This window comes from Sander lucioperca, chromosome 22, assembly GCF_008315115.2.
Source record: "Sander lucioperca isolate FBNREF2018 chromosome 22, SLUC_FBN_1.2, whole genome shotgun sequence".
Lineage (NCBI taxonomy): Eukaryota > Metazoa > Chordata > Actinopteri > Perciformes > Percidae > Sander > Sander lucioperca.
The window spans coordinates 24,748,682-24,773,287 of record NC_050194.1 but is presented as its reverse complement, the minus strand read 5'-3'; the positions used below and the strand labels follow the sequence as shown (position 1 = coordinate 24,773,287).

Sequence of the window (24,606 nt, the reverse complement as noted above, 5' to 3'; positions counted from 1 at the left end):
TAAGGGAAAGTTACCTCAACTTTGGTTTCGGATGGGGGGCTCAGCTTTTCTTAGACATCAGTAGGGGGGGCGCCAAGGAAAAAAGGTTGGGAACCACTGCACTAGTCTATAGTCTCTAGTCCACAATTCATTTAGAGTAGGGATCTTCAACAGGAGGTCCGGGACCCCTAGGGGTCCTCAGAGTCAATGCAGGGGGGACGCCAAATTATTGTTATTTTTTGAAAGTTTTTTCAAAAATTAAAGTGTTAACATGAATCCAACATATTATAAGCAAATATAAATCCCCACTGCTTACTGGCCTAAGGTAGTAACTAAGATAGCCATCCACAGATACAGTTCATCCTAAGCATTCAGTTTGCCACATGATTTATAGAATAATGCCAACAATTATGTCAATAGCTTAGCATGCTATGCACTAAAAAGGTATAAAGGCTTTAGGCCGCCCTAGACGTTATTGTAAGCCCAGTTTAATATGCAACTTCATTTTATACAATATAGTAATAATAGTAGTAGGGGGTCCCTGCTCCGTCTCTCTTTCAGTTAAGGGGCCATTGGCTTAAAAAACATTGAAGACCCCTGATTTAGAGGATTGCTCCGGTGCTACCGGAAGATCCCCCAGATGTCCCTCATTTAGGCTAGATGTCCCTCACCCTTGTGTTGGTGCTCTAAACTCTGGTGGATTTGTGAGGACTATGGTTAACTGCTCCTCAGATCTCTGCAGGGTAAATCCAGACAGCTAGCTAGACTATCTGTCCAATCTGAGTTTTCTGTTGCACGACTAAAACAACCTTTGAACGTACACATGTTCCACCAAAACAAGTTCCTTCCCGAGGCTATTTTGCAGAGGCACTGTGGCTCCGTCCGCCACTCAGCACCGCCCAAGACGATTGTGATTGGACGTTTTTCTCCCATCTCGGGAGGCTGTGTGGACTAGCCAGACCCTCCTCCGCAGCGCTGTGGAGGAAGGTCTGGCAATGCGAGACTACAAGTCCACGCTCCGTACTTTGGTTCATCCAAAAAAAGGTTCCCTGACTGAGAATCGAACCCCATAAGCGCGCCGAATCCTAAGCACTAGACCACCAGGGATGACTTAAAAGTATAAAGTAAAAAAAAAAACACAAACATATGAACCTGGTTAGAGAATCAAAGCTTCATGCAGCACATACAATTAAATATTAAAAGAAGACACTCATTTTGTGTAACTGGATACATCATTTCTAAAAAGAAACTCTTCAGTTGGAAGATGAAGCGTGGCACATACATCTGTGACTGAAACCGAGACTGTGTGGTCAAACTATTTCCTGTTTGAACATAAACAGAGCAGAAATGATTGAGGCTGTGAAAGGGTGTGCCGAAGGAAGAGACCATTAGTCACATTACGACCTGCAGTTACTCTGCAGAGGCACACACTCAGCGTGCAGCCTTCTGGCACCAGGTGGATGATGGATATTTCCCACTGCCACATTACTATTCCCAGTTTATCGTTGCTTAAAGGGCTGGTGTTGTTCTATCTATATTCTTTCCTATTGTCAACAAATCGTAATGAAAGGACTAACAATGACTTGGTCCATCTCTACTCTGTCTGTCGCTTTCAGTCTCAACCCCATTGCTTCCTGCTTTCAAAACTGGTCGCAAATATTCATTTCATTTTTGATTTCATTTTTTTTAAAGGCTCAGTAATTTCCAAAAATAGGCGGACACTGTAAACATTACTCAAACAGGAGTAAAAGGGGCATTTGTAGCCAATGTGTTGTTGTTATGTTGTTTCAGTAGGCTACTATTGTGTTTTCTTATTTTATTCCAGTAAATATCTTGTAAACTTTGTTAAAAAAATGAAATAAGGCTTATATTTTTGTGATTATTATGATGGTTATTGTTGTTTTGTTGTAGCAGCCCCCCCCAAAAAAACACACACACACACACACACACACACACACACACACACACACACACACACACACACACACACACACACACACACACATTTATTTAAATCCTGAAAGGATTGAAACAGCGCCCCCAGTGTAGTAGCGGCTGGTAAACGTTAGTCTGTGTGGTCAAAACGGGTATTGCAGTCTTAAAATCAAGGCAGTCATGTCAGTCAACTGAAGTCAAACCCATGAGTTGATAAAACAATATAACAAGTTGTCATTGTTAAACTGTAAACAAACAGACCTCTGGAAGAAGAAAATGTGAAGTGAATTGCGAAGCAAACCAGTCGTACTTTGGCCTCACAACAAAGATGAGAAAGTTAGCAGGATAAAGTTTAAAACAACCGCAGAGTTAGCTCGTTTTACAGTGTTGCTAACGTTAACTAGCCAACGTTACCTAGCTAGATAGATAGCGAAGATGCAGCGAAGATGGAGGGAAGAAGAGAGTCAACAAACAAACAAACAACAACAACAAGTGCAGCGGGATATTATGTAATATGGATATTGACTGCCTCATCTTGATGACAGAAATTAACAATGGGATTCGGCGTCAAAAAACGTGAGTTAAATACAACTTTTGTCTGCTTTCTGGCTGTTTTCTGGCATGATAGTTTAATGTCCCGCCATGGCTGTCTGTGTAGAACCTTAACACTTACTTAACGTAACTTCTAGCTGTGTTCTTGTTGATGTTACGGAGCTTGTATTATGAACTTTATCTTGTTTGCTTGGGCACTGAAGCTGCTGTGTTTCTGCTGCTGTTTATATGATTACTTTACAATTAGTAGGACTAAGCTGTAGGGCTTTGAAAATTTGAGCTTCTCTAATTTAGGGACTGTTCGTTATTTAATTAAGGGGCCACCGGAGGAGTTTTGTGGCCTCTAACCTAAAAAGACGTGACCCACCCCTCGTCAGTAATAATTTTCCTATAACCCTCAAATGCGATTTGAATAAAAAGGAATGACCCACCCCTCGCGTGCAAGTTTGCACTTTACAAAAAAGTAAAGATGCTATTTGATTTTTACAGCTATGACATACAGGAGTTAACCTCTGCATTCTCATCTTACACATCCCAGCCCTCTGTTATGGTGTGGTGGCCATTTCAGTAGATTTACTCACTAACATTGTTGTGGAAACACAATAAGCATGGAAACTAAATGCACACTTCATCTATTACTGCATTACTTCAAATACTAAGTTACTCCTCTAGTAAACTAGTATTCATATGAAATAAAACAATAAAATATTGAGACCATTCAGCAAAGGATGCTGGGATATAGGCTAACCAATTCAACACTGGTTGCTATGCACTTGTCACTAGGCTTCGTCATTGTATATTTTAGCACATAGGTAAAGCTGCTGAAGCTGAACATTATATTCCAAAACACATATGTTTATTTTTAAAGTTTTTAAGTTACATTGTAACAATTTAACAATTCGCCCTTATGAAATCCAATCGCGGCATGGCTGTTTTGGAAGGCAATAGACAGACGCTTAAATTCAACTAAAATGTAACAGTGAACAATCAGTGTTGGACCTACATTCTGTTGAGATGCCTCTCCAAACACAGAAACCAAGCGCAGTCACACCATAAAACATTAAGACATGTTAAGAAAAAAGATCCGCATTTTGCCGTAATCAAACGACACGAAAAAAAAGTAATCCAGAGCGATCAGGAGATCCACAAACAGAGTCACGGTGTATCCAGCAAGGCCGATACGAGCGTCACATTCACCGGCCAGCTCCAAACAGGTGAACGAGGCCTCTCCACGTCGCTGTTTAAACAAAGTGGAATAAACGTGTACAAGTCCAAATCTACACAAAACCCGCAATCAATTAGTAAGCTGACATCACATGTATATACATGGCATTTAGGAAACCTTTATTGCAAGTTTGGCACGGCAAGATGTCGAGACTAGTGCAACAGTAACTTTCGTTTTTTGCGTCCTGCTGCTCCCATCGTCAGCCAGGTAATATTTTTTTTACTAAAGCAGTATATGAAATCAGATGTATTACCTATCACCATTTAGTTGTTTTGTGTTATTTAAGATATTTATTTAATATGTCATGCCAGATCTAATTATTCTATTTTTTAAAACAATGCAATTACCTGTTTGAGCCACCAGAGGGACAGTGATCCTCCTGCAAACCCCAGCAAACTCCGTGTATGGGGTCAGACCATCTGCTAGGGGGCCGAGACTGAGAGCTACATGGATAAATATGCACCAAACAAGCCACTTTGAAATTTTGCTCTTTTCATGAATAAAAAAGTTGGGTGACCCCCACACCCAGACTAAAAAATGTTGGATGACCCTCCCCTCAGCAAAATATAAAAAGACATGACCCTCCCCTATTTTCCTCCGGTGGTCCATTCCATAAATACCGAACGGTCCCTTAGTAACTTGTAACTTAAGTAGGCTACATTTACTAAAGTATTGTGCTTAGGTTTTTGAGGTTCTTTTTATGCTACTTCATACTTCTACTCTATTGCATGTATTTACTTTAGTTACTTTCCAGTTTAAAATAATAATACTACAATCAACAAATAGGCTACATTAATATTATTTACCTAAAAGATTAACCCCACATTTACCAGCTGCAATATTAAATTGGTGTACCATTAATACAACAATAATCATAACCCAATAATATAATACACATTCTGAAATGGGCTATTCTATTGTAGGTGGACTGGTAGCTGGAGAGGTTCCAGTTCACCTCCAAGGTAAATTCTCTCACAGTGTTTTACTATATCATACAAAGGAAAGCAGAAAATCCTCACATTTGAGAAGCTCAAGGGAATGTTGTTTTGCTTGAAAAATTACATCACTAAAATGATGAATTGATCATTAGGTAGTTAATAGTTGCCGGTTTAATTTTCTGTAATTGGTTAATGAACTAATCATTTCACCAGTAGAACATAAATCTGCTGAGCTTATTCACTCCTGGCCTTAAAGCTATAGTGCGTAGTTTCTGTCTCCCCCATGAGGAATTCTAAGTAATGACAACAACACTGTCGGCGCGTCCACATGATACAAGCCTTCCGTTATCATGCACAGCCCCCCCCCCCACACACACACACACACACACTCCTCCACACAGTTGCTAGTAGCCAAGGAGGACACGGAGGATTAAAACAAAACATGATGGACTCTTCAGAAGAGGTTATTATCTTCACTCGAGTTTCTGCGAGGGAAAGTCACCAGACGCCACAATCTTCTGAACATAGTCATACTGAGAAATCCAGAGAGAGTTGTGTGGAGCTGATAGTGTTCATTAGCTTTGTAGCAACTCATTTGGCAAAGGCTTGAATGTAACAGACGTTCATTAATGTCAAAAAGTTACTCACTAAAGCTTTAAAGTGCAATCTTTATCTGGATATCCATTTGGATAAGAAAACAGAACATGTTAATAGCAGATGTAAATGGAGCCGAAATGTCATCAAGTTTACTAACTGAATGTTTCGTGGTTTCTTGTATTCCACCGCAGCAGTAAAATGACACATTGCCCTACTTTATACTTTATTTCTAGACGACCTACAGTCATGTGAAAAAATTAGGACACCCATGCTAAAATTGACTAAAAAGAGGAATAAAAAAAATCATCTTTAGGAAATTGATCTTAATGCCTTAATTAAAAAAATTAGGAAAAATCCAAACTTTAAGGACACCAATTTTCTTTGTGAATGAATAATGTATCGTAACTAAATAAATGTTCTTCCTTAAAATACAGGGGGCATAAGTCAGTACACCCCTATGTTAAATTCCCATAGAGGAAGGCAGATTTTTATTTTTAAAGGCCAGTTATTTCATGGATCCAGGATACTATGCATCCTGATAAAGTTCCCTTGGCCTTTGGAATTAAAATAGCCCCCCATCATCACATACCCTTCACCATACCCCCACATCATCACATACCCTTCACCATACCCCTACATCATCACATACCCTTCACCATACCCCACATCATCACATACCCTTCACCATACCCCCACATCATCACATACCCTTCACCATACCCCACATCATCACATACCCTTCACCATACCCCCACATCATCACATACCCTTCACCATACCCCCACATCATCACATACCCTTCACCATACCCCCACATCATCACATACCCTTCACTATACCCCCACATCATCACATACCCTTCACCATACCCCCACATCATCACATACCCTTCACCATACCCCCACACCATCACATACCCTTCACCATACCCCCACATCATCACATACCCTTCACTATACCCCCACATCATCACATACCCTTCACCATACCCCCACATCATCACATACCCTTCACCATACCTAGAGATTGGCGTGGTTTTATTTCAGTTAGCCTAATAGCTGGTTTGATTTGCATTGAGAGATGATTTTATAGAAAGTACCCCATGCCAATCTCTTGGTATGGTGAAGGGTATGTGATGATGTGGGGGTATGGTGAAGGGTATGTGATGATGTGGGGGTATGGTGAAGGGTATGTGATGATGTAGGGGTATGGTGAAGGGTATGTGATGATGTGGGGGTATGGTGAAGGGTATGTGATGATGTGGGGCTATTTTAATTCCAAAGGCCAAGGGAACTTTATCAGGATGCATAGTATCCTGGATCCATGAAATAACTGGCCTTTAAAAATAAAAATCTGCCTGCCTCTATGGGAATTTAACATAGGGGTGTACTTACTTATGCCCCCTGTATTTTAAGATACAGAATATAACATTTATTTAGTTTTAGTATTCATTCACAAAGAAAATTGGTGTCCTTAAAGGTTGGATTTTTCCTATTTTTTTTAATTAAGGCATTAAGATCAATTTACAAAAGATGATTTTTTTATTCCTCTTTTTAGTCAACTTTAGCATGGGTTCATAATTTTTTCACATGACTGTAAACCGCTATAGAGAAACCAATGCATTTATTAATAATACTGCAAATGTGCCCTCCCCAACTACTCAGTACTCAGTCTGACCCTGCAGTGCACTTTGTATCACAAGGCTTTGGGTAGATTCTAAACCCTCTAGGGCAAATTTGTGAATTTTGTTTTTGGGCTTGGCTATAGAAATAAAATGGACTTCACTCGAATCTGGATAGAAATGACCTGCAGCTATGTTTTGACACATGTGAGGCGAAGAATGCCAGAAAAAGTCCAATTGAAAATGTGTCCCTTTTTTTTTAAGATTATTTTATGGGGCTTTTCCCTTTATTACATAGAGACAGTGGATATGCATGAAAGGGGGAGAGAGATGGGGGATGACACGCAGCAAAGGCAGCTGGTCAGATTCGAACCCGCACCACTGCAGGACTCAGCCAACATGCAGCATGGGGCGAACGCTCTTACTGGGTGAGCTAGAGGCCGCCCCAAATGTGTCCTTTCTTAATACTACTACAACTATTACAGGGTTTTTCCTTCATAGAGGAATTTTGGCGCCCCCCCCCCTCCCCCCAAAGAGGTTTTACCCAGCACCAAAGAAAAATCAGCGCCAAAATGATAAGAATTTAGATTCAGAAAATAACAATTCAAATATTCTTCCACTGTGTTTTATAGAAATAACAGGCAAATGCATATAGATTTCTGTCAAATAAGGTAACAAGATGTATTGCCTTTACTGTACGCGGACAGATCAAGCTAACTGTCGTGCGTACACACACACACACACACACACACACACACACACACACACACACACACACACACACACACACACAAAGGCCCATTCTGAGTCAGAAAAAAAACCCTGTTATTGCTATTGCTGCAACTATTACTACTAAATAGGCTATAAACTTAATTTATGTAGCCCTTTTTAAAAAGGTTTTAAAAGCATAACCTTAGGGCATTTAAAGTGTGCTCAACCAAGAATTAATCAAAAGAAGAAGTTTAAAAAGAGGAAACAAACCCTTAACTCGGTAGATACTCGGTATGCTGTACCTGATTACATCTCGCAGCACACACCAGTTTTCTGTGCTGATTAATGTCATTTCAGCGTGAAAAACTTCACCACAAATGAGGTGGCTGTACTCTTCCAGCATGTCCACATTGCAAAGTGTTGCAAACTCCTTTTCCTGGTCCTGAAACCTCTCTGCAAAGTAAAAAAAGAAAATGGCTTCTGACATACGTGAACTAACAGGGACACGCAAATATCAAACAGCACCCAAGGCTAATTTATCATGTTGCAGTGTCTTGCTGTGTGAAATGGACAAAATCATAGATTCCCTGTGATATGCGTCTTTATTCAGTATACAGGTTCTTTGATTTACTCTGATTTCATAAAGGTATGAGCTCACTCAGTATCCCAGTAGTGCATGTTTCTCTTTATCTTGGCTTCTACCTTAAAGTGACACTAGAATCCTTATCACATTTTTTCAGCTGTGTAGTAAGCAGTTTCTTAAGTACAAGAACTTTAAAGGCACTGATATGGACATGGGGGGTGGGGGGTTTCTTTCCTCATGCAGAATACGTAGAAACACTCACCATCATCCTCTGTGATAACACCAGACGTTTGGTTGTTTTGCAGTTCATCCTCAATTAGACCTTTTTCATCTTTGTACAGACTTGTCATGTTGTCTGGTTTCAATGCACCTGCAATGCAAAAAAACATGCATTTTATTTGAGCAATATTCTCCACGTTTTGGTGAATGAATAATGTCAATGAACGCATTCTTCTTATTCACACGGCTGCCAGGTCAAAATCGCATACTGTACGTGATTCACATATCGTCGCCGTCGAGCAAAAACCTTCATAAACCCTTGCTTTTCAGGTTAAGAAAAACAAGCTAATTTGATGATTATATTGAGCTATTTACCTTCGACAAGGTCAGATGAAATTGCCTCGTCACTGTACAAGGTTTCGGCCGGGTCTTAAAAAATCTAAAATTTAAAAATCTAAATTTTAGGCCTTGAAAAGTCTTAAAGGTCCTATGACATGCTGCTTTTTGGATGCTTTTATATAGGCCTTAGTGGTCCCCTAATACTGTATCTGAAGTCTCTTTTATATAGACCTTAGTGGTCCCCTAATACTGTATCTGAAGTCTCTTTTATATAGGCCTTAGTGGTCCCCTAATACTGTATCTGAAGTCTCTTTCCAGAAATTCAGCCTTGGTCCAGAATTACAGCCACTAGAGCCAGTCCCACAATGAGCTTTCCTTAGTATGTGCCATTTCTGTGTCTGTAGCTTTAAATGCTATTGAGGAGGAGAGAGGGGGGGGGCAAGGTGGAGGGTGGGGGGTGGGGGTGTGGCCTTGACCAACTGCCACTTTGCTTGTTTTCAAGCCATGATGTCTCTCTCTTTCTCATGGGTGAGCCAAATTCTCTGGGCGGGTAAAGCAGAGAAAGGGGAGGTAACCTTTCCCCTTATGACGTCATAAGGAGAAGATTCCTGATCGGCCCATCTGAGCTTTCATTTTCTCAAAGGCAGAGCAGGATACCCAGGGCTCGGTTTACACCTATCACCATTTCTAGCCACTGGGGGACCATAGGCAGGCTGGGGGAACTCATATTAATGTTAAAAAAACTCATAAAGTGACATTTTCATTCCATGGGACCTTTAAATTCGCTCAAGTATTGTGTTCTAGGTCTTAAATAATTTTAAACATGTCTTTGTTTTCCTACGTCCATGTAACGTTATACCTCTAAATGCTCTTTTTTTATTTTTTATTTATTTATTCCGTGGTGTTGTAGTTCTTTCTTTCACTAGTTCAAATATAATTTCGCTGTTACAACTACAAATGAGACCAACATGCAACTTATACTGCAGCCAATCTAGGGCTGCCACCTCTTAGTCAATTAGTCGACTAATCGGTTGTTTTGGTCTTAGTCGACTAAGATTTCTTTAGTTGATAAGTCATTTTTTATGCTTATTCATGCTTAATTACTCATTTCCAAGAAACTTATGGGCACATTTCTGGTAAACACAAGATTTAAAGTGGTGCTTTTGCAGGATTAATTGTGGAGAAAGTCAGTTTTACTGATGGTTAATTAACTACATTTTATATTGTGCTTTTCTAGTCTTAACCACCTCTCAAAGAGCACAGCTCTGTCGATTACATCAACTAATCGATTAATCGACAAAATCATATAAGTGTTAGTCGACTAAGAATTTCTTTAGTCGAGGACAGCCCTAAGCCAATCAGCTTTTGTGTTTTGGCGCGAGTCTCTTTCAGATTGTTCCACTGACATGAAACAGATTTTGATCTTCAGCTACGGGGAAGTGAAAGTTTAGTGATATACTTGGCTTGATTAAAACAAATTTTAGGGCTTAGTTGATGTTGTAATAAAGGTCTTAAATGTCATTCATAATGGTCTTAAAAAGGTCTTAAAAAGTCTTATATCTGACTTGATGAAAGCTGCAGAAACCCTGGTTTAAATGTAGTTGTAGTCTTGCTTTGATGGATTTCTTCCTGTTTTTGCTCTACTCCAGCATACCAAGTTTAAAAACACCGTGTCCGAGGTTAAAGCTCTGATTCACACCGTTAGACTGTGTTCACATCCTGAAGCGTACAATCATTTTAGACAATAGAGATCTTTCAGCTCTGTGGTAGTCTGGCTAGTCCAGCTGTTTGTCACTTTGCCTGAGATTGAGTGACAAGTGTACTCGCCCTATTGTTTATTTGGTTCCCATGACTTTGCGAGTGATGACGTCCTGTCACTGTTCCATTTGCTCACATACTGTCTATGGTTGCTCACCCTAAAGGGGGGAGAGAGCAGATGACAGTTTGCTTGTGTTCAGTAGAGCACACGGCTCTGCAGAGTCGTGTAATTACGACTTTATGACTTTTCATAAACAGCTGAAGGTGTGCGGTGTACATAGCGGAAACACTGTTGTGCGTTTGCCCTATTTCTGATACCGTGGCGGCAGAGGAAAACAAGCAAGCATGCAAATGGAAATTATCGCGGCCGAAAAAATTATCAAGCTCATTTTTATTCATCATGCGATTAATTGATTTATTGACTATCGCGACAGGCCTAGTCGTGTTGTGTCCCTTTGTAGTCGTGTTGTGTCCCTTTTGTGGTGGTTTTGCAACTTGTTTTCACATCATTGTGGGCCATTATTATCTCCATATCTGTGTCTAAAACGTTGGAAAAGCTAGAGCAGATAATAAGTAATTGACTCAAAAAGCAAGTCCATCTACAATCATTCGATCTGATATCTAAAAAAAGTATTTTAGTTCCATTCATTTAAGGTGCTGACCAAAACGGCTCCGGTGCTGCACCTAAACCTTACAGTGACAGGGAAAACCCTGTGATAATAATTGACAATGAAAATAATCATTAGTTGTAGCCCTACTCGTAATAAATGAAAACGTCTTACTGTTGTTAGCAGGGGGCTCTCTGAGTGTTTGGTTCCCCTCAACTTTGCTCAGCTCTTCCTCTGTCCTGTTGGCTGTTTGTGATTCCACATTACCTCCTGCTGTGGACACAGAGCCAACAAAACTTTTTAACATTACACAAACAATTCTAGCACATAAAAACCCCTAACCCGAAACAAACCCCCCCCCCCCCCACACACACACACTTTCTTTTCCTTCATCAATCCCACACACAGGGGAAACAATGGACACTCATGGAAAACATGCCGCAAACCCCCCAAAAAACAGGAAATCCTAAGAGAGTAAAACACAAATAACCTAAAGCACACGTGCAAAGTGAAGTATGGGATACATACCGAGGATAAGAACGGGGACGAGCAGGTACAGGATCATGGTGGTGAGCGATGAGGGGATCGGCAGTAACCTTCGAGGCCGCTCGGTGACCTGGGATGTCATTAATGAAGCTCAGAGTCTGAGAGCCGAGTGGGTTAAGAAACAAGCCCAACCCTCTTTATTGTAGCTCTGCTGTGTGTGTGTGTGTGTGTGTGTGTGTGTGTGTGTGTGTGTGTGTGTGTCTGTCTTCCGGTGATGTTGAAGTGACTGATAAACAAACTGAACGATGAGAGAGCGGATGATGGAAAGATAACAATCTAATCATGAGTTAAAGCTAGAGCTGTAACAAATTCCAAATGTTGCTGTACAATTAATTGTCTCAGAAATAATTGCAATTAACAATATAATTGTCTCTTTCAGTCAAATTTAAAAAAGATATATTATTGTTAAAGTTGTGAATGAATCCCAGGACATCTTTTGGTTATATAACTGTCATGTGACCCAGATGATGTAATAATATATACACAGCCTATGAAGTAAACAACGCCTCTTTATTATCATAAAACATTTCTGGTTCCCCCGCTGCTCATTCTTGTTACTATGAACGTGTTTAGGGTCAAGTGCCAACAACCAACAGTTGAAATAATAATAAAAATATATAGTCCGACCAATTATCACTTATATAATTACAATTTGGCATATCTAAACAAAACCAACAATAACCAGTCAGTAGGGCTGGGTATCGTTCAAACATTTTCGATACCAATACTGTGACTTCGATACCGGTTCCTAAACTATACTTTTTTTTTGATAACAATTTCATGAAACAAGAATATATTTCAACATTACACATTACGGCACAAATATTTTTATTTATTTTTCAGCTCCTGCTGCGTGAGCCCCGTCTCTGTGTAACGTAGAGTTTTTCCTGCGTGTCTCTGTGACGTGTAACCAGATTGATTGATAGCCAATCACAGACATTATTAGATCTTGGTAGAAGCATTCTGATTGGCTCACTGACTCTGATGAGATTTACTCAGGTATTGAAATTTGGTATTATTCAATACTTGATATTTCACAGGCAATTCGGTCGGTGCCTAAAAAGTATCAAATTCTGTACCCAGCCCTACCAGTCATACGCCTTAAGACCTTAGCTAATGTTAGCATTTAATTGTGGTTAAACAAAGAAACCGCGATTATTTAAAAATACTATCAATTACCGACAATTATGTAATAATTGATACAGACCTAATTAAAAGTGGCCTGTGGAAGGGTGAGAGGATTAATAAATACAAACTGAAGGCTCTTCTAACATGTTATCTGATTATAATTGGACACATATTTCTATTTTACTGTTTACACCGTTAAATTACGACTCATCAGTTTGTGTCACTGTATCACAGATACTGTGTATTACTTTAAAGGCTAACTACCGTTTTTTTTCAACCTGGACCCTATTTTTCTATGTTTTTGTGTCTAAGTGACTGATGGGAACAACAATCTTTGACATTGGTCCAGTATTAAGTGAGATCACTGCAGTCGGCAGTGGAAAAACAAGCTACAATGTAAGTTAATAGGACAATTGTCCAGCTTGTATTTACCTTCACAAAAGTGCTTGTTTTGCCGCTGACAGACTCAGATTATTATTCTAAGTGTCTGACAACATTATGGAAGGGATCACTTCAGAGATAGACCTTTAAAACCTCTTGGAGACCTTTCTGTTTAACCAGAAACGGCTCTGAAGTCGCTAACGCTAAACCCACCAGACTCCATTTAAAAAACCAATACTTTTCGCGTGTATAGAGCCAACATATTTTCCCATGTAAATCAGTAAACTATGTGTTTATTTCAACCAAAACTAGAGTGGTGATGGTTAGAAAAAAACATAGGAGAATAGGGTCCAGGTTGAAAAATACGGTAGTTACCCTTTAAGCAGAAGTGCTGGTATGTCCCTACTTACTCTGTGGGTCTACTGCCATAAACGCACAGTGATAAAACTCCTAATTGGAATGGGACTGCTCTGACGTTGGCGTTAATGTGGGTAAAGGGAGGCAGCACGGCACAGTTTCCTGCTCTTCCTCAGATAGTTAGTGAAAACGCTCTTAAGGGATTTCCTTCTCCATTTAGCTGCAGGGAAGGTGGCTGGCAGACAGACAGACAGACAGACGGGGCATGAATCAGGAAGCTGGTGCAGCATGAAAGATAGGCAACGCTTCTAAAACACACAAACAAGCTCTCGGAGGGGTCACAGAAAGCTCTGACATGTTCGCAAAGGTGTTTGTATGACAGCGATAATGATACAGACACAAAATACCCAACAAGAGTCCTGTATTTTGTGCAGAAACCCTTTCAAATTCCCATTTATTTTTACGTTTTATACGCATTTGCCTCTAACAAACCAACTACTAAGTGTAAAAACTTCAGCTTCCTGTGCTTTGTTGTTTTTAATGTGCAGGATGTCAGAGCTTTTTGTAATGGCTTCTGTCTACACCTCAGCTCGCAGAGACAGGAAACGGTTCTGGCATTCGGGGGTTTTCCTGCATGTTGAAAGACATGAGGCTGCTCGATTTATGGAAAAAAATCATAATCACAATTACTATGGTCAATGTTGAAATCGCGATTATTTAACACGATTACTCGTTGACTTTTGGAAAGATGTTGCATTTAGTGAACTTAAAAAAACCCAGTGATACAGTTAAACAAATCAACAGTGAAAAACACCTTAAACTTTGAAATGTCCCGTTGAACTTTTTGAATTCCCCTTAAAATAAGTAATATAAAAAATATATTCAAATGTTGGCTGAGTGAGTTTAGAAAGTGTGCATGTCATTCAGAACACAAGACAAAATAAGAGTTTACTTGCAAAGCATAATGTGCAAAATAATAGTTTTTCTCGATTACGTCGTTTTTGACATCGTTCAGAGCCGAAATCGCGAGCAAAATTCGATTCATTGCACAGCCTTAGAAAGACATTTATAGGGACATTTTTGGAATTCAGAAAAAAGCAAATCAAAGATGTGTAGCAACCAAAAAATATACGTGGCAGATAAAATGGTGACAGTGAGTTTCTCCAGTAACTTGCTTTTGCATTTCTATATAAGACCTTAACATTCCATGATTGTAAAACAAAACAAAAATCAATGTACAGTTTTCATAGAAATAATATGAAACTAGAGGTGTGACGAGATTAATTTGGGTTTTCATGACAGTTCACAACATTGTTTAAGAAATCAGGACAAATGCAGTTCTTTTGCATGAAGGTTACCTTTATTATAATCTGTTAATATAAACGGGTTCATGGCAATGGACATAGTCACACATGAAAAGGGGAGGGGGGGTTAAAATCCCGTTTCATCAGCAAATGCCGCCCTGTCCAAGAGCGTGCTGTTAACCCTCATGTTGTCCTCGGGTCAACTTTGACCCATTTTCAAAAAGTTTCTATATCTATAATATATATATATATATATATTTGGGTTTCCTTCAACCAAATTGTCAAAAAAAGTAACGTGGATGGTGCCATGCAACGCTCTTCACAAGTCAAATAAATGATCAGTTCACAACTTTCATTGAATTTTGGTGTTCAATTAAATATAGCATTTGGAGAGAAAAATAATTGATAACAGAACGTTGAAAAAAATGACAATAATGTTAGAAAAAGTGACAAAAGAAATTGGAAAAAGTGTTGAAAAAGACCAAAAAGTTGCCTGGGCGACGGAAAGACAGCACAAGGGTTAATATACTTTTACCATCAAGTGAGTTAGACATTTACAGTATCTATCTATAACAACATAATAACCTCCGCTGGGCCTGTTAGAGAGAGACTGGAGGAGCGATGGCGGACAGAGATGACTCATTACACACGGGCGAGCGAACAACTTTAACACCTCACACGCTAATGTAACATGTCCACACATCAAATAAACCACCACAGACTTCTCTGCTGCAAATGTACGTGTCATACTGAGAAAGAAAGCTTCCTTACATAGATCGAAAGCTTTTGAAACTGCAATAAAATAAAAAGGCTTTCGGTCACAATGTTTAAGGTTTGATTATGAGGGCCGGGCATCAAGCTTCGGTACTTTATTGATACTGATTGAAATGACAGAGTTCAACAGTAACGGTTGCCCAATGGCCTGGGGCAAATAAACCGCCATGTCGGGCATGTAAACATAACAACCCATTTGCCCATTCGGGGCTTCGGGCATCATCGTGTCATAAATGATAGAGCCCGACCGATATGTCGGCGGGCCGATATTAGGCATTTTCCAAACTATCGGTATCGGCATTTATAATGGCCAATAAATGAATATTTAAAAAATAAAATAAAAACGGACGAAACCCCCTTCAACCGTGTTCTGAGTGTTGGCGTTGCACAGTCTGTCCACCAGAGGGCGCTCTACAACCTCCATGTTGGCTACTCTCGTGTTTAACCCTTTAAGTTTAATATCTTAAGTTTGTATTTTTATACATTTTATTTATCAGAACTTTAATATATTTTGATCTTCCTCTGTTCTGTTGTGACAATAAAACAAAGAAGTTTATTTTTAATATTTGATTTGATTTTATTAGGATCCCCATTAGCTGATGCAGAACATCAGCTACTCTTCCTGGGGTCCACACAGAACATAAAACTACATTTTCAGACAAAACAAACATAGAATATAAAAATAAGAGCAGTATAGCTAGTATTCTTTTCCTTGCAGATATACATATTCCTTTCCATGTATGCTATATATATATATAAATATAAATATATAAATATTATGTTAGTGAGGACTCATAAATAACTACAAATAACTAATGTTAGGGAAATCTGTTTATGTTTTGTTACGCGATTCTGTATTTTTTTTTAAATATATATCGGCCGATATATCGGAATTTCGGATTTTTAAATCACCAAATATTTGTATTGATATCGGTCGTGACGTTATTGTTCTCTTGCCTCGTTGGAGAACGCTTGTTGAATGATTTCATTTGAATCATTGAAACTTTTTAATTTATTTAGTCAACGCTTTTTTTTTGACGTTTTTAAAAAAAAAAAAAAAAAAAAATTTAAGTTTAAGTTTTTTAAAATGTATTTTTTACATTTTACATTTTTTTTTTTTTTTGAGTTTTATTTCGAAAAAACAAAAACAAAAAAACAACCCAACTTGTATAGGGGCCATTAAAAATTGACTTTGGGCAAGTAGAACTTTCTTTCTTACCCTTAACGTTGAACCCTGAAATGTGTCAGGTACTGTCCTTTTTAAAGCTTAAAATTTAATTCAGGCAAAGTTCTTACAGGGTACCCACAGGCTCTTAAAAGTCTTAAAAATGTCTTAAATATAATATTTGAAAAATAAGGCCTTAAAAGTCTTAAATTTCTTCTCTAGAAAGTTTTAAATTTCATTCAAAAAGGTCTAACATTTGTATTGTCCTTTCATAAGATTAAATAACTTAATTGTTTCGTCACAAAGCATGTATCACGTACTACAATAAAATGTCGTATTAAGTTCAAGTACTTGGTAAACAATTATTTTTATAGCCTAAAATCCTTTCTGATATTCCATTATATCCTACAGTACATATGTTTGCCAGTATGTTCATGAAGTTGGTATTAAATTTCATTCTAAATGGTATTAGTAGTACTAATATTAGTATTAGTAGTGGGTTTTGTAAAGTCTAATATTGCATCCCTAGAGGGTTTTGAGAGGGAGGTGCAGGGTTTTACTAAATGGTGTACAGATAATTTCCTTGTGGTTAATGCGAAAAAAATAAAGAAGATGACCATAGATTTTAATAAAAAGGGAATTATAGTTCCACCTTCAAATATAAATGATGTAGTGGTAGAGGGGTTACAACATACACATATTTGGGTGTTGAAATAGACAATAAAATGACATTTAATGAATGTGCACAAAACAAGTCCAAAAAGTTACAGAAGATGATGTTTTTTCTAAGGAAACTCAATAATTTCTGAATAGACAGCTGTATTCTTCAGATGTTTAACAAAGCTCTCTTGCAGAGTGTCTTACCATTTGGCCTTATTTGTGCCTTTGGTAACATGTATATTAAGGACCAGAAGAAACTGCAACGAATAGTCAAAACAGCCAGTAAGATCATTGGAGTTGATCAGGTATCTGTAGCTCAACTGTACAATGACCTTAGCTTAAAAAAGATAGAACAAATTTTAAATGATTCAACCCATCCTCTTCACCAGAATTTTTTAAGAAGCAACAGGTCAAGTGGCAGACTCCTGCAACGGAAAATCAGGACTACAAGGTACAGCAAGTCTGTTGTGCCTACAGCAATGAGACTGCACAACAATAGACTTAAAAACTCTGGCATCTTAAACTATGAGCATACTGTATATATCAACACCCAACTTTTAAATACATGCTTGTTATGTTTCCTCAATGTTTTTACTGCCTTGTCTGTCTTGTTTTCCTGTCTTTTAATGTTTGGTATTTATGTTTTTAATGTTATGCCGTAGGCTGTATAACGATGGAGCGTGTAATGGTGACCACATGAATTTCCTACTTGTGGATAATAAAGTTTACCTTGACCTTGATTAAAAAGGTCTTAAAAAGTCTTAAAAGTAACTTGTGGACCTTGTGTACAGTTGCTTGTGTTTATACATTTCAGTTTATATTTCCTTACCCCTTGTGTTGTTTTGTTTTCAAAATTTCTATCTCAGAAAAATGAGTTTCTTGTTAATTACCTAATTTTTAATTACCCAAAAATAACATGAATGATTCCATGCAACGCGCTTCGCAAGTACAACAATGATCGGATCTCCACTCTCATTGAATTTTGAGTTTTATTAAATTTTTTGATGTTTCGAAACAGTATCTCAACTGAATGTTGACATATACCAGTCTGTGATTATCTTTCCTTTAATATTAGTCTAAATAATTCATAATTTCTGCTTTTTTTAACTCAAGTATTAGGTATAATTTCCTATAAATAAGGTTTATTGACCATGAATTCCAAAAATAAATGTAAATATAGTAATAAGTTGGTGTTTGTGGTGTTTATGTGACAGAAAAATTTATTTGATTTTTGGGTGGACAACAAGTGCACGGTCGAATGGAAGACAACACAAGGGTTAAAGCCGGTGCTGTACTCAAAATACTGATTAAAAAAAAAAGAAGCTGTCTGGGATTGCCTCCACACGGCTCTCAATAATACCCACACAAAATACCAGCGCTTTGTCACGGCACTGGCAAACACTAAAGCTGGTTTAATTCGCCCTCCAGTGGTTACAATGAGCAGCTGGTCATTCATATTTTTCATTTTGTCCTAAATAATTCCCACTCCATCTGATCGGAAACTCATTTTATTTCCACCACTCTTTGTCTCTCTCTTTCTCTCTCTCTCTCTCTCTCTCTCTCTCCCTCTCGTCTCTCCTTCTCTCTCTCTCTCCCTCTCGTCTCTCCTTCTCTCCCACTCCCTCACCCTCTCTTTCTCTCTCTCTCTCTCTCTCTCTCTCTCTTTCCCTCAACCTCTCTTTTTCTCTCCCCCTCTCTCTCTCTCTCTCGCTCTCTCTCTCTCCCCCTCTCTGTCTCTCCCTCTCTCTCTTTTTCTCCCTCTCTCTCATCAGCAGATTAATCAATAATAATAATAAATAATAGTTAGATGCATGCTTACTCTCACTTAAATCATGGATTTCCCCAGTTACTAGTACTACTACTAAGAATTATATTGATAATGATGATAATAGCAAAGATTGTTTTAAACATGCTACACGATGTAATGAAGTAGTGTAACATATTCCATAATGACTTGTTACAGATATTTAAACATATACAGTATGTTGTTGTAACATGTCCTCAAAGTACCCCACAGTGTATTAAAAGACAAAAATGCAACTTAATGCATCAGAATTACACTAAAACTCAAACAGGAAAACGTCATCAACAGCTGACTATATGTCAAATTAAGGTGACACGTAAAAAAACTTTTACACACATTTAGAAGATAACAGATTGGAGTTTAGGCACACTGGCTCTTTGTGAATGTAACAACAACATGAACAAGTTTAATAGTTATAATTAATGGCCTATTAATGGTTCGTAAATGTATTTTAATGCTCTATAAATTATGGGCCATTTCACTTTTAGCAACTTAATAAAGTGCAACTGCATAATGCAAAAAATATTATTGACTTACTGACATCTGTAACTGTGGACCTGATGGCTTATTGTTATTAAAATATTGTTCTGATTAATCTATAAAGTAGCGCTGTAAAACGATTAAAATATTTAATTGCAATTAATCACATTAATGTCATAGTTCACTCACAATTAATTGCAATTAATCACACATTTTTATCTATTCTAAATGTCCCTAGATTTCTTTTTGTCCAATTATTCTTTCTCATTTTAATGCTCTTATCAACATGGAAAAGTGGATCGGCCTGGCTTTGTGCTTTTGTCACCTGGCTTTGACGAGGGGGCGGAGAATTGCCATCAGCTGTGTGCTCGCCGTCAGCTGTGTGCTCGGCCATCAGCTGTGTGCTCGGCCATCAGCTGTGTGCTCGGCCATCAGCTGTGTGCTCGGCCATCAGCTGTGTGCTCGCCGTCAGCTGTGTGCTCGGCCATCAGCTGTGTGCTCGGCCATCAGCTGTGTGCTCGCCGTCAGCTGTGTGCTCGGCCATCAGCTGTGTGCTTGGCCATCAAGTGGTATTTCAGACTGGACGTGCTGCGATGATAGCTCAGTTCACAACGACAACACACACAGATCACTTTGGTCTTGTCAATGGAACCATTTGGCAACTTTTTAAAAGTAAACTTTCCGTTCAGAATCTTATTGGCATCCATTACGGCATCTCGCGCTCGCCATCCACTCAAACGCAACATTAGCCTACTACTCTTTGGCCGGCTCGAGAGCCCAAACAAGTGTGTGGTGTGCCTGTTGTTTAGTTTCCGGTCTAGCTAGATCCGGTGTGGTGTTGTAGTTTTTCTAACGTTACTAGTTGTTGCAACAGCATGTGAAAAAAACTACAAAGTTTGTTAGGCCAAAAAGAACGTTAATCTCGCGATAAACAAATTGACGCCGTTAAAATGGGTTTGCATTAACGCCGTTAATAACACGTTTAACTGACAGCACTACTATAAAGCATTGATAAATTATTTGTGTTGAACTTTAAAGATTTTTTTGGGGCTTTTCCGCCTTTATTTGATAGGACAGCTAGGTGAGAAAGGGGAGAGAGAGGGGGAAGACATGCAGGAAATCATCACAGGTCGGATTCGAAAAAGGGATAAATGGTATGTATAAACATCTTATTGTCAACAAAAGTAAAAAAAAAATGTTCTGACTAACATGCTATTGGAGTTTATAAGGTCACTGGGCGTCATAAAGTTTGTTAAAATTGCATACATTTATGTTTGATTTTTTGTTGTTGTCTTTTGAATAGTTCAAAGTAATAAGAAAAGCTTGATGTGAGTGGAAGGTGAACAAAAAAGCAGCCATGATGCCAAAGAGCCAATCACTACTCAGCCTGACTGTGTTGAAGGGTTGAATAGTAGGTCGCCAGTTTCACATGAGTTTACATTAACCGCACATACAAACGAGCAAGCGAGCAGGGTCGAAATCACAGATTAACAAAACCACACTGTGGATCAGGAGTCGTCAACATCTCAACCCACCTGTCAACATACCAAACAGTTCCCATAATCAGAAACCACTCACATCCTCCCGTTGTACTTTGTTCTCAGGGTGCCAGCGTCTGAGGAAAACAGTATGGTTTGATTCTCTGTATCTTTGATGTCTCTGCAGCCATTAAACTACGGCTTCAACTAACAATTATACTCCTTGTCGATTAATCTGTTGATTATATTACAAAGCCCAAGATGACGTCCTCAAATGTCTTGTTTTGTCCACAACTTAAAGATATTCAGTTTACTGTCACAGTTATGATGTGTTGTACAACGGGCAATGTGCACATTTGTTAGCTATAGTGGCAGTTTCTGCATGCAACGTGAGCATGTCCATGCAGAGTCTGTGTCTGTGTACATTGTGTGTGTGTGTACTTTATGTGTGTTTGTCAGGGGTGTGATTCTTCCGGATAATTCCGGAAATCCGGCTTTTCTGACCTGAAAATGAAGCTCTCGTAAATCATGCAAATCCGCTTTTTTTTTTTTTTTTTTTGGGGGGGGGCGTCGCAAGGCACAGGTCGGGGGTATTGGTAAACATAATGACCGGTCACTGCTGTCAACGTTTTTTGTGCCTCTGACTCATGTCTTCATATCACTCCGCAAGTGGTCCATTAATTTGTCACGATGTAACTTCATTCAAAGCAGAGCTCCACCAAAGAGCCTGCAATCGTTACGGAAGGTTATTTGAATAAGAATTTTGGACGTGTGGGGGCGAACTAGTATCTTCTTAGCTGAAGCCGACAACGGGACAATATTTTTATTTTATGTTGGCAATGCAAGCTGAAGCGACGTAGCAGATGACGTTGAGAAGTTGCAGTGAGGAATATTTTAGGAGAACCATTTTCGGCAGTGCAGAAAGGTAGTGGCCCACACTAACTTAGTGTTGAGCCGGGAAACATGGCTAAAAGAGCTCTACAGCGAACAGATGTGCTGGGCGAGCCGTCAGTCGGTCGAAGCTAACAGAAGCTAGCTGGCGTAAGCTGACAGCTGACCAACGCTACCAAGTGATCGGCGGAGACAGGGAGTACATGTATTTGAAAGAGTCCGGCAGTTGTGGTAGACGAAGGTCCAGTCGGGAGATTGGATGGAGAGTCCACTGAAGTCCACTGCGGTCTGAAGGGCTAATCCTCGCTAGATCACTAGCTAGTCGGGAGGCTAACGTTAGCCAGCTGAAGCTAACAGTCGATCGATGGTGAGTAACGTACGTTACACAGGCCGGCAGCAGCACAGAGTCCAGAGTTGATAAGTGTGTGTGTGTGTGTGTGTGTGTGTGTGGGGGGGTAGAAAGGTGTTGAGAATGACCAACACCTAATCTTAAACTTAGTGTAGCTACTTAATTTGCTACGACCCGATCAGAGGTTACTTAAATTGAGACGTTCAGTCAAAATCAATCATGTCACCTTCAAACGGGATCTCTGTTTGCAGGGTTCAGGCTGGACCCTCCCGGTGATCATGCTGCTCTGGGGGACCGGCTGTACAGTGAGAAGCTGCTGCTGACCAGCGCAGAGCTCTGCCAGAACTCCGACTGCTGTCTGTCCGCGCGGCCGTCTGACGGCATCAGTATTAAATTGAGACAGTTTTATTAGCGGTTAAAAACGTCTCGCGTTAAATAGTGGTCTAATTCGGTACAGTTGGTTTTAACGCCTGATGCAAAGTGTAGGCCTATAGGAGTACACATGAAAACCCTGAACAAGCAGCGTCGCTCTGCTCTGTCTTTCTGCTGTGCCCCATTCACGTAGTAGTTTTACACTATGTAGATTAAACTCTGCAATTAATCCGCGGTTCACATGTATGTATGAACTGTGGTGGTCCGTTACACTGTAGGCTATATTCAACATCACTGATTAAGTAGCCTAAGTCAATCCTACAAACAACTGGACTTTAGGGTCAAGTGTTGTTGTATCCGGCCCATGTCCCGGATAGGAAAGCCTCCTTACTGGACTACTGAATATAATAATATTCCATTATATTTTGTATTTTGAATTGTTACCTGCCACCAGAATTTTGTGATTTCCTTGCAATAAATATTGACATTTTTACCATAAATTGGTGCCTAAAAATGTATCAGAATGCAGGAATTGAAGTCTTTTACCCTCAGAATTTCCTGGGGGAGGACACCCAGACCCCCTCCCCCCCCCTGCTTTGTGTGTTCCCACAAAGACAAATTCTGAGCAAGGAAAAACCCTGAAGTATAATCACAGACAGCCATAAAAAACATTTAAATTGCAGAGTTAGAGTTATAACTTAACATGTCCAGTGACAACATACATACTACATACCTACATACTGTAGAGAATGACAGTAACAGCATACAAACGGCATAAATAAAAATTTGTTATAAACGTGTGCTCTTTAAAAAGTAGAAAGCATTGTTTGCCAGTTACATTAAATGTTTAAAAATCCGTAAATGTCCGTGGGTGGGGCTGCATGGGCGTGGTAATGTGGGCTGGTGTGGGTGTGGTAGTAAGGAGAGAGAATAGGAGAAGGAAGTTTGTGTGAGGTGGACCTGGTCACCACAGACCCAAATCTTCTCAGCTGTTGCTACTGTCATATGCTGCACTGTCTCTTCATGTGGCACATTATTTATATTATAACAAGGTAATGCAATGTGTAATCAAGTGATGACTGATTAACAGTAATGTAAATGCTAAATGCCCTAATACCTACATATCATGTAAGACTCAATTTCTCCATTTCTTTGCACAAAACTCTCCAGAAAGTGCCATTTAATGGTTTATTTTTAAAAAAAAATGAGCTGTCGCAGCGTCATGGGTGCGCCGTATATTTTCCTGCTTTTTTGTCCTTTGCCAATCACACCTATGGTTTGTGTGTGTGTGTATATGTATGTATGTGTGTGTGTGTGTGTGTATATATATGCATGTATTTGTGTATGTATGTATGTGTGTGTGTGTGTGTATATGTATGTATTTGTGTATGTGTGTGTGTGTATATATATATATATATATATATATATATATATATATATATATATATATATATATATATATATATATATGTGTGTGTGTATATATATGCATGTATTTGTGTGTGTGTGTGTGTGTGTGTATATATATGCATGTATTTGTGTATGTGTGTGTGTGTATATATATATATATATATATATATATATATATATATATATATATATATATATATATATATATGTGTGTGTGTGTACTTTATGTGTGTTTGAGTGTGTGTGTGTATATATATATATGTGTGTGTGTGTGTGTGTGTGTGTATACCACCTCTTTAGCAGGGGGAGGGGCATCATCTGAAGCTGCTGGGACACCATCTTCTCTGGCAGCCCAAATCGACTACATCTTGGCAGTCATGTGACTTCATGCCATGAGTTTATGTGACTGCCTTGTGTATTAAGGCCAGAGTTACTTCCTGTG

General features: G+C 39.0%; 1 protein-coding gene and 1 long non-coding RNA gene across 4 annotated transcripts in view; one reads left to right on the top strand and one right to left on the bottom strand.

Moving 5' to 3' along the window:
* Positions 1 to 10,584, top strand: part of LOC118494272 — a 24,328-nt gene extending 13,744 nt beyond the window's left edge. Inside the window, exon 3 of the long non-coding RNA XR_004896397.1 lies at positions 10,479 to 10,584. This is a non-coding gene — a long non-coding RNA (uncharacterized LOC118494272). The remainder of the gene's footprint in view (positions 1 to 10,478) is intronic.
* The window catches only part of LOC116061340 (receptor activity-modifying protein 2-like), a 13,269-nt gene extending 1,530 nt beyond the window's left edge, over positions 1 to 11,739 (bottom strand). Inside the window, exons 1-4 of one of the 3 annotated variants that reach the window (XM_031315480.1) lie at positions 11,594 to 11,739; positions 11,240 to 11,338; positions 8,404 to 8,511; positions 7,861 to 8,011 (exon numbers count right to left, since the gene is read on the bottom strand). In XM_031315480.1, coding sequence (XP_031171340.1) covers positions 7,861 to 8,011; positions 8,404 to 8,511; positions 11,240 to 11,338; positions 11,594 to 11,693 — 458 coding nt within the window. In that variant the 5' untranslated portion in view covers positions 11,694 to 11,739. The remainder of the gene's footprint in view (positions 1 to 7,860; positions 8,012 to 8,403; positions 8,512 to 11,239; positions 11,339 to 11,593) is intronic. The other 2 variants (XM_031315481.1, XM_031315482.2) reach the window with 2 other exon arrangements.
* Positions 11,740 to 24,606: the final 12,867 nt, after the last annotated feature.